This window comes from Mya arenaria, chromosome 3 (assembly GCF_026914265.1).
Source record: "Mya arenaria isolate MELC-2E11 chromosome 3, ASM2691426v1".
NCBI classification, from domain to species: domain Eukaryota; kingdom Metazoa; phylum Mollusca; class Bivalvia; order Myida; family Myidae; genus Mya; species Mya arenaria.
This window is the reverse complement of record NC_069124.1, coordinates 53,138,983-53,153,018: the sequence shown is the minus strand read 5'-3', so window position 1 is coordinate 53,153,018 and position 14,036 is coordinate 53,138,983. Positions and strand designations below refer to the sequence as shown.

Here is a 14,036-nt window from a genome sequence, read left to right as displayed (position 1 = left end):
GCTTTTTCCCCCACCTCAGTTAAAAATATAAAGTAAAAATGTATTTTTTGCTGGAACTCTTTTATGCGTAGTGTAAATAAATGTGTATTGATATGTGATAATTTGTGGTTGTCATGGATATGCGCACAGTGATTCAGATTATGTTAATAGTCAAATCGGTCTTTAAATAGTTCTGAGAAGAGTGCAGCATTATTTCTTAAATATAGTGTGGACACTTTTTTATGTTTCCATTTGAAGTGAGAAATAATCAATTAACATTCTAATTATTGCCTCAAGGCAAGGTTTCCATATTGCTATAGATGACAGTCATTCAACAAGGGAGGTAATTGTGTGTTGACAATAAAAAAAGAGTTCCATACGGGTACTTGTTTTATCTTTGCCTGTGGGCAAGATAAGAATTTCTAGTATGGTTAAATTTTTGGATCTACTTATCTGAGGTGGGAGAAAATATTGTCCCTGTCTTTGAAACTTGCATTGACATGACAGTGTACCAGTGTTTCTTTCATTCCATATACAATTATCAGCCATCATTGTCTTATAAACTGAGAGCTAAATCTAAAATTGGCATAAAAGCTGCTTTACTTTGAAATGTATGCACATAATTATTATAAATTCTCTGTTACATTTGAATTTTAAGTATAATTGCATCTTTCACTGAGTTCATGTGTCAATTAGTTGCATCTTTGGGGGAATTATTCCCATTCAGTGACAATGTCACATAGCTAGAGTTGGAAAGAGTTGCATCCCAGCTTGCAATATATTTCCTGAATATTGATCGTCAGTTATCATGTTAAAAGGAGTTAAAATACCTCATTAAAATGATAATTGTAGCACTATTAAGTTACTGCTTCAAATGACATGGGATGTATTGACTGCTGCTGGTTGCTCACACCAGACATGTTTTCAAAGCTCTCAGGGAGCGAGATAGCAATATTGCCATAAAGCACATCACTTTGACATTTAAACTCCTCTTTAATGGAGCATCCTTCTTTAGGAGAAAACATGCACTTAATGGCGATGCTGTTGATGCATTCATGTTTTCTGAGGGCAGGAAGATTTAATGATGGTAAAACAATCAGATATTGATTGTCTTGCTTGACTGAGTGCAATTTTCTTAATGATAAAATATCTCATTATGGACAAAATATACAATTTTTCTTAAAACTTCTAAAAATGCATTCGTCCTGATGCACACTGCACATGTCATTTTTCAGCAATAAAAATCGTGTTAACACATGGCAGTAAAATCTGGTGGTGTGTAACCTAAAAGTAATGTGTAACTAAAGAGTAATGTTTAATTCTTTGGCTGGGCATCCTATAGATTTTTCATTCAAATCAAATTTGAATGACTTTAGATCCTATTTCAGTCTGTGAGAAATCAACCAGAAACTTAACTTGCTGTCTCAAATTACTTTCTTTTCCTAAATGTGGATAATTTAATTCCCTCGAATTGTATCGCAGTCTGGGATCTGTCAGAAACCATACTGGGCAACAAGTTTCCATACAAAAAAATCAATTCTCTGAAAAGTGTAAAATAACATCAAACTCTTTTATTCCAGCCTTTTTGAGATCAGTCAGAGTCTGTACTGGGCCATCTATGGTCTCGTCGATCTGGATCATCTTGAACTAGAAGAGGACCATGAGTTCACGGAGTTTATCGGCAAGCTCATGTTCGGCAGTTACTCTTGGATTGGCTTTGTTATCCTGTTGAATCTTCTCATTGCCATGATGAGTAACTCCTACCAGAATATCTCGGTGAGTTGTTAAAGAGTTGTGTCCCTTGCACAAGCAACTGTTTTCAATGATGACTATAGGGTAGATAAGAATTTATTGAGACGAGAATATTGATGTTTATGATTACTGCATTGTCACATAGAAAAACAGTATGACATCAATAAAAATTTTATTGGGATACACATGAAGAGCATGTTTTAGATATGTTTGCCCACGCTAAACATACCTATTAAAATAAAGAAATTAAGTAAAAATATGATACAAAAATATGATAACCAATTTATTACCTTTAATCTCCAAACGTGTAATTTCACCTATTAAATTTGAATGCTGAGTTCATGTTTTATTTTATTTTTTCATTTAATTTTAAATGTATTCTTTTGTGGTTATGTTTCTGGCTAAATAGTGTTTTAAACCTATAAATGCCAATTATGTACCTACCACAGAGCCAGGCAGATGAAGAGTGGAAGTTTGCACGTTCTAGACTGTGGATCAGTTACTTTGATGAGAGCGGCACCCTCCCCGCACCTTTCAACATCATCCCAAGCCCCAAAACATTCTACTACATTCTGCTCTGGTTTCGGGAAAAATTGTTCATCTGCTCCAAGGATCGGAAACGAAATCGCTGGCAAAGCATACGGGTATGCATGGATAATTGTGACTTGCTACTTGTGTTTTATGATCCCCTGTTTGTTTAGCTGCATCGTTGGATACCCCTGATACACTACCGCGCTATTATTCTTGTGAACTGTGGGTTATTTGGCTAGGAAAATCTTGTTTAATGTCATAAATAATTAACATTCAATTTCATTAGAAGAATTGTCTCCCCTGCCTCATGCATATTCATTTGAATGAGATTTTGTAAGTCAATTTTCCACGGCGTGTATGAAGTGTAACGGAAGAACGTACCGTGGTTGCCAACGATGGTTTAGCTGTTCCACGATTAGTTTCATATTCATCATAAATATCATTTAACAGTACTTGACATTAACATTTATTTTACATTAGGCTTGTCTGGGCGGGGGGGGGGGGGGGGGGGTTGAGAAAATTGTTGAGGTACATGTATTGTTATTTAAAAAGTGTCTCAGCGCTTATTTCATCTCTATGTGAAAGGCAATACTTTAGACATCATGTATTAATGTAAAAATTGATACAAAAGTTCATAAGAACAATATGCCTGTACAATAACACTGGCTTAATTATTGGTTGAGTTATGGCCCTTGGTCAACTGAGCAAAAAAACCCAGACAAGCATTGGTTCTAATCGAGGGGTGAATGCGAAAAGGTTCTAAGTGACATTAAATAATGAAGAAGATAAAACCTTTTTGCGCTTTCATCCCTTGTAATGTTTTATTTGTTACCGTATTTCCTAGAAAGAATATGTTAATGTTGTTTACTGTTGAATTTCAAAGCACTCATTTATTTGGTTTCTTCCTATTTAATCTTTTGTCTGTCAATGACCAGTTTTGTACCCTGAAAAGAAATGATACAATCTGCATTTACATTTCAGCGAATAAGATTCTTTAAAGTAAGAAATAAGATATGTTGTATGGAATGCCCTTTTTGTTTTTTGGTGCAAATTAACCGAACGTTATGAAAAGTCAAGTGATAAGTATCGTTTTTCGCCTTTGATTTTGCATATTCCATTAGTTAGGAACATTAGGCTCAAATAGAACTCTGCTTTAGTTTGGTAATGAACTACTATGCTCCATTCTAATTTTCATTCCTGTAATCTAGATGCAAAATATAGAAGCTTGCATTCATTTCAATCTTGCAGATACAGTGTGTGTATATCACATGATAAATTGCGTCATAAATGCTACGTCAGAAGCACTATTTTGCTTTAAACTTAGACTTTAACTTTACCATTTCTTCACCATTTTAAATGAATGCAGTCTACGCTGCTTACGGAGGCCAGCCTTCAGTCTTTTTCCAGAGTGAGATTGGGAGTTTAGTTTCTGAAAACACTTCAACAAACCTTTTCACAAAATTGTCACCTGGTGGAGCACTGTCGAAACAATAGTTTGGAAACAGGTTTGTCGAAGTGTTTGAGAAAATCGAACTCCGGTAAAACACCAAGGTTGGGCTCTTAAAGTTGCATAGACTGCCCTTTGTTTCAATTTAAATGGTGAAGAAAAAGAAAAGTTATCTTTGTTTTAAGTCTTTATTTAAAGCAAAATGTTGCTTTCGGACATACCATATATATAGTAACTTATCATGTGATATACACTCACTGGGATAGTTGATATACATGTTCGCAGTGCTAATGCAAATAGACAAATAATAGACTGATCATATTTTCATTATACAAAAAAAAATGATAACATTTTGATCTTCATTGTAGAATAGTAAAGGCATTTGGGTACAGGTAAAGATTTTGCATGTTAAATCTACTAAAAATACTTTGACCATTATATTTCTTTGACTACAATATGTGGCCACGGACATATAAACCAAATATATGGTTTACAGGTCCGTGATAAGGCCAAGTTATTTCAATTTTCTTCAAATTCATTGAAAAACAAGCAATTGTTTAAGACATTTTGGCAATGAGTCCTGAAAATGCACAGGTTTTGCAACAAAAACTGTACTGATTAATAGATTAGATTAATGCATATTTTGTGCATTAATGTCCTCCAAATAGAGTGCACCTGCTCAATTATCCATCTTGTTTTAGCCAGAGTTGTCAATTTGGCCTTGTTGTCAGCAAGCATAAACATAACACTCAATCATTCAAGATATTTGAATGAAACTTAGTACACATATTGCCAGAGTCACAAAACCCAAAGTAAGTAACACTTTTGTGCAACAGGGCCCATAACTCTTGTTCAGATATTATGGGAAAAGGTCAATTCTTGTAGGTACAATTGCAGTCAAAGGAATAATGGTTTAACTTTTAGTGTAGTAAGTTTCATCTGCATTTATGTAGTGACTGCCTGCACTCAACTGTATAAAACTGGTGTTGTTTTTTGGTTTGGTCAAAGTTAGCCAAAATTATTTTTGATTGGTCGATATCTATCCAATGATTATTACTAACCAATCATATTTAATCTAAGGCACCTGTAGACAACTTATCCATGTTTTATACAATTGGATGCTGTCTTCTTAATCTTACCTGACTATCAAACAGATCCTTTTGTGGAATATATACATATATCTTTTGAGAAACAACTAATCATGTTTTTTGTCATTTATCATTCACTTCATAATGTGCATACTTGTATACTGTTCTTGCATTTCTTCTATGTGTTACTCTGTTTCTTTGAAATAATATGGAACAAGCATGATTTGGAGAAGTTTCATGTTTCAGTCAAAGAATAAACATTGTACATCATTACTAACTCATTATGCTACCCTTTGGAGAAGAGAGAGTATATTGCTTTGCACATGTCAGTCGGTCAGTCAATCGTTTGGTCGGTAGGTTGGTAGCTTGTCCAAAGTGATAACTTGACAATGCCAGGACCTATGGACTTCAAACTTGACTTGGAGGTTGGGCTTTACAATTCCTTCTATTGATTTTGTGGCCATTGGGTCAAAGCTCAAGGTCACAGTGACCTTGAACTTGAAAGTTTGTCTAAGTGATAACGTAACAATACCTGTAGCTATGGTCCTAAAACTTGGAGGTTAGGCATGACCAGTAGATGACCCCTGTTGATTCTGAGGTCATTAGGTTGAAGGTCACAGTTACCTTGAAAGTAAAAATCTTGTCCAATTGATAAATTGACAATATCTGGACCTATGGTCCTCAAACTTAAATTACAGGTATGAGTGCGACCAGTTGATGACCCCTATTGATTTGGACTCATCAGGTTTAAGGTCAAGGTCAATGTGACCTTTTACGCCAAAAGCTTGTCTGATTGATAACTCAACAATTACTGGACCTTTGGTCCTCAAACTTGACTTAGAGGTTGGGTGTGACAAGAAGATGACCCGTATAGATTGATACCTTGAAAATGCCCTCATTCTAATCACACTAGTATGGCATGAAGATACTGCACATGAACAACACGATATTAAACCTTTTTAAACTTTCCTCAATCTTCGAATGAACCTTGGTCATGAAGATACTGCACCTGTACAACTCTATATTAAACCTTTTTAAACTTTCCTCAATCTTTGCATGAACATTGGGCATAAACTCATCATCTTAAAACTGCTATCCAATGTGAAATGTCAAATCAGCTGGCATTTAGGTCCAGCATATTTTATTCAATTGTCAAATTATTTGTGACAACATGGTGCTCAGTTGGGCAAAAAGTTTGACAAACAACTCTTTTCTCCATTCAATAAAATTATGATCATTTCATTGTTATAATAGAAATTTAGCCTTTCTTGAACTTTTACCATGATTGTTTTCATTTTGAATGCAATTTATATTTGATGAATGTAGATAAAATAACATGCATTATTTAAATGATTTTTTCAGAAAGTGGTGAAGAAGCTCAATGAAAGAGAAATAAGATACCAGGTAAATATTGGTTACTATCAGAATCATATACACAAAAACGGGCTCTCCAGCCGGTCCTAGTTTTTTTAAAGTGCTCCTAGTTTTTCTGAAATGCTCCTAATATTCCTAGTTTTTCATTTGCAGAATTATGTCTGAAAGTTTCAATTTTGTGTTTTATTGTGTTTTGAAGATTTTCTTGCGTGAAACAATGTAGAGATGTTTCGTTGACTTGCCTTGCCTTGACTGGCAGTAGTGGTTTCTTGTCACTGATACATAATTTGGCCTTCACCCATGGTGATTTAGGGCTGGACTATGCTGAAGTGACTCCAAACATATGCAAATTTACAGTCAGCTGAACACTTAGCAGTAGTAAAGTAATACTTTATCTGATAATACCACAAAGTTTTTGTCTCAGAATTCCTAGTTTTTTCCCTATTTTTCTGTTTGAAAAATTCCTAGTTTTCTCCTAGTTTTTTTCAGATGTATTGCTGGAGAGCCTGCAAAAACAAATATTGGACCTTTTGTATTTTAAAAATACTACCTTGGATGATAATGCTGTAGCTGCTAACTTAGTAACCAGTCAGAGAAGAATCACCCTTGACCCAAGAGCTTTGGCCCTTACTATACCCCTGTTTCACAAAGTGAAATGGGGGCCATGGTAAAAATGTGTGTTATTACATCCGTCAGTGCCTTTGTCCTGTTTTTGTCTGGTCCATATCTTTCTAAGTCATGGTCGGATTTTATAGTTACTTGGCAGATTAGTGATCACCGTAGAATGAGAATTTGTGTCCCTACCTTCAAGGGCATGGTCACAGCAACCTTCTGAACTTATTATGTTTTGCTATATAAGCCTTAGTGATAATAGTTTGTGTCCGGGCCTTTTTCATTCATGGTTGGATTTGAAAATGATATGCAAGAATAAACATCCACAGGATAAAGACACGTCTGTCCGTCAGGCTCCAATTTTGTGTTCATGGATGGATTATTTGGCAGAAGTGACTATTATAGTATAAGGACATGTCGCCATTAAGATATGAGTCCCTACCTTGGAGGTAAAGGTCACTGCAATCTTCTGAACTAAGTATGTTTTGCTTATGATAGTTAGTGTCTTGTCCAAATTTTTGTCATACATTGTCTAAATTAAAATTCTGCGGCAAACGGGACCACCTTGGTATGAGAACATGTCACGTACAAAACCTGTGTCCCTACCTAAAGGTGAAGGTCACAGTTACCTTCTGAACTTATGTTTTGCTATATAAACCTTTCTGATGATATTTTCAGTCTAGTCCAATATATCTTTTTCATTCATAGCTGGATTTTGAAATGATACAGCAGATTTGCACCCATTAAATAAAGACACATACATCTGTCTGTTCAACCTGTTTCTTGCATTCAGATTTCAAGTTTGGTCCATAATTGGCCATAATACCCAAAGGTCCCTTGACATAATGTCCATCACAAACTGATGTACAGCACAGATTTCAATGCATTAGGTAATCTTTCATTTCCTTATAGAATGCTATGTTTTTCTCTTTCAGTTTTTGTTGAATATATATGGTAAAACATTACAGTTAGTTATTTTCCTCATGTCTCTACATTATTGACATTCTGTGGCATGTTTAAACACTTTCCACTTGGTTTCTTAAATTGTTCCATCCAGGCAGTATTTCTGATACTTGGACGTGCTGGGGTATTAATCACATTCTGTGATAGCCCTTACTTTTCGCGAATAATAAGCATGGTCTGTAATGAAATTAAATGATTGATGTCTTGTTGCAATGTGTGCAGACATGATATCTCAGATAACTTGAACAGAATTCAAATAGCCAAAAGTTCTGGCACTTCAATCAATCTTGGTTTTTTTCTCCTGCTTATGCACAAAATGCTTTTAAGCATTCCTACTTTTCAACCATTTTCTTACTTTTGAAAAAGGCTTCCTACATTTTCTTACCTTTTGTTAAAACCACCCATAATAATTAAATTGTTCCAATTCTGATTTTTAAATCAGTTTTCACTTTATTTTTATTTGTTTTTCTCAAATACCTCGCAGAGTCAAAATGGGTGTAAGAAATTTCTCCTAGTAATATTATTTTTTACTCAAGCATGCTGTTAAAATTGCCTGTCATAACTTGGATATTTGTCTATTAACTTTCAGGCAGTTATGCGAGACCTGATAAAGCGCTATGTGATGGCCAAGCAGCGAAGTCCACAAAGGGGAGAGGGCGTGACGGAAGACGATGTGAACGAGCTAAAACAGGACATTTCCTCGTTCCGATATGAGCTCCTAGAAATCCTCCGTAACAATGGCATGAAAACTCCAAACCTCAATTCAGGAAAGCCTTCTAGTAAGAAGAACCTGCTGCGTTACTGGAAGCGATTCGCTGACAGTGAAAGCTTTGATAGTTTAAACAGCTTCGACCATTCATTGTGATGTTTCGGAGATACTGTGATATTGTTTTGTTGTGTTGTCCACTTGTGGTCAAAGTTACATGGACTCTGTTGCTATGGAAGCAGATGAGATTTTATGATGGTTGTAATGACTTTTTCACTTTATTATATTATACAATTGCCAAAATCAGAATTCAGATATATCACATAATTTAGAGTACATTATTAAGAAAGTTTATCCTTTTCATAGTCATTCAGTTACCGACACCCAAATCACAAGTCATGGCAACCATTTCTAGCATTATGCCATGCTTTCCTTTGTTTTATTGAAATGTCACATTGTGCTTCACATGTTTTTAGTGGCAGTATTATTGATCTTCCAGTTTAAGTCAGTGCAATATATTTTTATGATTTTCTGTTGGTATTTTTGTGGTAAATGTTATTCTTGTGTTCACTAGTAGCTCATCCAGCTAACAAAAATTTCCATATATATCTCTCGTTGTTGTTTTTCATGTTTTTTCCCCATTTTGAATTGTCCATAGTCATTTGTACCATTTCACCAGATTTTTATCTTTCCTAATACACTAACATTTTTGTATATATATACATATATATATCTACGTAGTTAATCTATTTTTTTCATTCCATGCACGTTTAGAGATTATTCCAAACTTTTTATAAATGTTTTGTTTAGAGATTTTATAAGTGTTTCAGCTGCCCCACCCACCCATCCTGTACATGTCAATCACTCCAGTCTGACTTCCGCACAGTTTGTAAGGTAATATTTCTCATGCATTCAAAGGGCATGTAGCATCTTGTAATCATATATTGTATCCATCTTTATCTGAGGTGATGGGATAAGATATAACTATTTCTCTTCATGTAACTCTGGAGTATTTCTCACTTTCAGTGACATGGATTTTTTTCTAATTACCAGTTTAAATTAGTATCAAAGCATGACTAGAAAACATGACAACATAGATGTAGGACATTACCAGTTTATTTGGTATTATAAGCCAAGAAGACAGCCTTTCTGCCAAATTAATTCTTTGGTAAAGCAAGGATAAATAAAAACTTACTAAGTGATGCCCCCCAGCCCCCATGGTCCAGGGACATAGTGGGAGAAACGGGCTGTATTTTTACCTTCCAGGTGGCCCCACAGTGCAGAGTGAATGTGGAAGTTTGGTTTTTGCATCGAAAATAGTGGCGAATGGGCCTCCCTTAGGATGTCCCTAGGGTGCAGGGGCAGTTGGCAGGGATTTTACCATCAGTTGTTCCTGCAGGGCGGGGATTTTATCTAGGATTGGCTGGACCTGGAAAGTCAAAGTCACCACCATTCCCCAGACCTGAGGGAGGGGGGGGGGGGTGTTGCTACATGTCATGAGATAGATTATTAATGATTAAAAGTCATTTATTTGTTGTAAAAGATAGTACTGATTAATTAGCAATTGTATTATCTTAGGTGTCTAGTCCCTTTAAGGTCCCTACAAAAAATTGCAGATGCCCTATAGTAATCTCACTATCCATCTATTGATATGTCTGTTTGTTTATTTATTTATTTTCTGTACTTTAACACATTGGAGATACCACTTTATAAATCTACTCACAGCCTATTGTTTGACAAGTAATGTATCTCTTTAATATTATCAGATTTATTTGTACATTTATTAAAATTCAGCAAATTAATTAATTTTTCATCATAATTTGAAATGTTTTCAAAGGACTTGAATGAAATTTAACCATCAATACAGGCAATGTAAACTTGTGTGTAGAACAACAACCATAAACTTAGTGACCCATTGTTACCAAACCTCCCATGATTAAACAAAGTGCCTAAGCACAATTTAATTGGCAAAAAAGTATGGAAATTGAATTATTGAAAAATGGTGATACATGTTTGACTTGTGAGCATTTCAAAACCTTATCTATCTGGCTCACGGTTCCTAATTGTGGTTTAACAATGAGAATGAACAGAAATTGAGAGGTTGGGAATGGTAAAAGACCCATAGCCACTTGTGTGCAATGAAAACAAATATAACTGTTCTTTTGTTCGCTGTTACCTCCCTTGACAAACAAGTATGTTATATATATAAAAACATTCAAGAAGAAGAGCTAAATTCTACAATGCATTCATGGAGGTGTGTGGTTGTACCTATTTGTATATCCATAACTCTGTGATACATCGGGCCCAAAGTTACCTCCCTTCATATTAGATATGATTTAGAATAACTGTATTGATGTTTCTTTTGCTTGGAACAGATTGTACACAGCTCAAGAACTCTAAATCTTTGAACCATACTTTCAACATTTATGTTTCCTCTTTATTTATCTTAATTTATATTCACACATTGTTAGTTTATTGTAAATAAGAACTGTATATAATTCAACAATAGCTAATATCTCAGAAAAAATTGTTTACGATCTAAGAGCAACAGACTTATGTTTACTGTTTCCATATTTGTGAAGATATCCTTGACATTAAGATTGCCCCCCCCCATTTGAAATATGCTATCATTCATTGCAGGGTGCTTATCACATACTGTGATGGCTCTTGTTATAATAATCTGTTTGTTTTTCAAAGAAAAACAACAGTCAATGTATTGTCATAGCCTTAATGTTTGCAGCAGCATGTGACAAAAAGATGGTCATAACTTGAAACTTGGATCATTCAATGACAATTATTTTCATTGTTATTTTATCCACAGAGAAAACAGACGGGGGCTTTGGCATCTGCAGTTTGTGATTGTCTTGTACATACCTGTGCTTTCAATGCTAGTTTAATATTGCATGAACAGATGTTCAATTGTTGTTTTTCAGCTTTAAATGTTTAGGTAGAAATCCTCTCTAAGTCGCTATGTTGGCAGTAGAAATATGTTCATTCTAGTTGGTTTTAAAACAGATTCTTGCAATTTGATGTAATACAATAGTTTTCTTTACTGTAGATTGATAAATTATAAATTTGTACTTAAACCAGATTTTAATCATAATTATTGTCTAAAAAATGTATTCAATATTGAGTCAATTCGGCTGTGTATGTTTAGTTACAATGAAAAATTGTGCCTCTGAGAATCTTAATGAAATTTGCTTCCTTAACTCATAATACAAGCTGCACTCTCATATTAGATATGTACAGATATACCATTTTTATGACTTTTTTTATTTTTCGTCTTTGAAAGAGCAAATTTTTGCGTAAATATCTGTAAAAAAATGATATAAGATTGCTGACAAAAATTCAAATCATAGATTTTCATAGTTCAGTTCGAAAATTAATGTTTTATGGCGTAAACCGTTACTATCAGTTTAAGAAAAATGCATAAAACATCAATTTTTGAAATGAAATATAAAAATCTGCGATCTTATTTTTTGTCAGCATTCTTATAAAACTGGTTTCCATGATTTTTTTTGCAAAAATTGGCTCGTTCCAAGACAGAAAATAAAAAAGTTGTCAAAATGTTCAATCTGTGAGTGTGCAGCTTTAATATCTCTCTAGCTATATTATGAAATTTAATTAATGTTTATGAGTGAAATAAACTACCAGTAGAAAAAAGTAACTGTTCATGATAAGAAATTTGTCTATCAAAATATCCTAAAAGGCATTCTATAATTGAATTGCACGTTTGTCCGTATCAGTGCAGCAGTGATTCTCAGAGATAGGCCTGTACATCCTTGTGACACTAACATGTGATAATTTTCAGATATGAATGATCTTTAAAAGTTGCTATTTCTAGCATGCACTGTAGCTTTATTCCTCTGTTGTACATACAATCAAATACTGGTAATACTCAAGCCATATATCCACCTATTTCAGACAGAAGACTGTCAAGAAGGAAAAACCAAAGACGCTCCTTGGAGACTCTAAAAAAATCTTTCAGCCCAGCAAACAATGTTGATGGTAGCTCTACAGTTACCCCCAACACCTCTTCCCCGGAACTCTTGACGTTAGCTCAAGAGTCGCCTGAGCTACTTGGAGGGTTTCGGCCACCACCAATATCACGCGGGTGTTCTAACGAGATTCCTGAAACAATTCAAGAGGAATCGGAGAGTAGACGGGGGAGCTTGGCAGAAATTCGGAGAACAAGCATGGAAACATTACATAAACAGAGCTTACACAGTCACTTTGAGACTTTAGCTGACATTGCCCAGAGCTCAGAGGAGTCAGCTAATTCTGTGTCGATAAATAATGATTCTCTTGCTACAGGGCAAAATACTAAAGTTATCTTTAGCAATACGGAACTAAACAGGGCTGGATCTACTAGGTCACAGACTTATGGGAGTGTTGTGCGAAATAACAGTGAAAAAAATCCCACAAATAATGTTTCTGAGGACGGAAATGAAAGTGTGTCCCTTCAAGTTAGTGATAGCTCACCATCAGTGAAGAGTTTGTCAAACAATACAGGAAGTTCTGGCCGTGTTCAACCATTAAAAAGTGACAGCTTTGAAAAGGCTGTTGGTTTCCTGTTGGAATCATCAGTGAAAAAGAATCAGCAGCAGACCAGGAAGCGTGTTAACTTTAACTATGTATGATGAGTGTCATGGTGTTATGTGTCATCACTCTGTTCTTTCATATCATGACCATCCTGCTTAATTGTAGGTTTTTCTTGTGTATTTCTATTTAGACAGGCTTTCTACTGACCATAAAACAAAAAAGGAACTTCAAAGTTGTAGATGCTTTTACACAAAATGTTAGGGTAATGTAAGTTCTGAAGAAGCCCTGACACACAAAATGGAATAAAGTAGGAGTTTTTGGCCTATTGCCTTTTTTTATAAAAAAAATAGTTTTTCTGCGCATTGAACACTTCCAAGCCATGTATGTGTGGTTCCTTCTGAAAAATTGACACTGTCAGAGACAGAGCACTTCTCTTAACAGTCTCAGTTTTAATATTCATTGGAAAATACACTTTTTAAACAAATAGGTGTAAAAGATCATTTGGCGCAATGTCTGTGATAACTTGGGTATGCATCTTTAATATGGGTTTAGTGGGAATGTGTATCTGAGCTGTTTCAGGCACGATATAACAGCCAGGAATAGGGCATACCAATTGTAGAAAGCCTGGTTAGTCTATTATTTCTGTTATTCAGATTAGTGCCATGACAATAGGAACATGAAGGAAGAACTAGTAATGCCACAATCTCAATTATTTAAAGTATGGTAAGGCCAGAAAAAAAAACTGCCCCTACCTTATTTATAAGAAGTGGTTGAAAAATCAGGAAAATAAAGCTTAAATTTTCACATATCTTCAAGAAAAAATATATAAAACTGCCAATATTATTCAAAATCTGGAAGCACATGAAAACCCCCCAAAAAAATTCAGGCCTTACTGTAACTCGATCATACTTTAAATGTTACCAAATATCTTGTTTAATTGATACATTTGAGCGTTGTCCCACAATACCGTGTGAGGGTTGTCCCACAATAGCATGAGTATAAATGCTTTTGTGTTTTTGTTGGCATGAAATGTCTCTTTACT

General features: G+C 34.9%; 1 protein-coding gene across 2 annotated transcripts in view; it reads left to right on the top strand.

Moving 5' to 3' along the window:
- LOC128228071 (transient receptor potential-gamma protein-like) overlaps positions 1-12,490 on the top strand; it is an 85,832-nt gene extending 73,342 nt beyond the window's left edge. Inside the window, exons 8-13 of one of the 2 annotated variants that reach the window (XM_052939156.1) lie at positions 1,560-1,755; positions 2,181-2,375; positions 3,244-3,261; positions 6,160-6,201; positions 8,336-9,346; positions 12,377-12,490. In XM_052939156.1, coding sequence (XP_052795116.1) covers positions 1,560-1,755; positions 2,181-2,375; positions 3,244-3,261; positions 6,160-6,201; positions 8,336-8,611 — 727 coding nt within the window. In that variant the 3' untranslated portion in view covers positions 8,612-9,346; positions 12,377-12,490. The remainder of the gene's footprint in view (positions 1-1,559; positions 1,756-2,180; positions 2,376-3,243; positions 3,262-6,159; positions 6,202-8,335; positions 9,347-12,376) is intronic. The other variant, XM_052939157.1, reaches the window with a different exon arrangement.
- Positions 12,491-14,036: the final 1,546 nt, after the last annotated feature.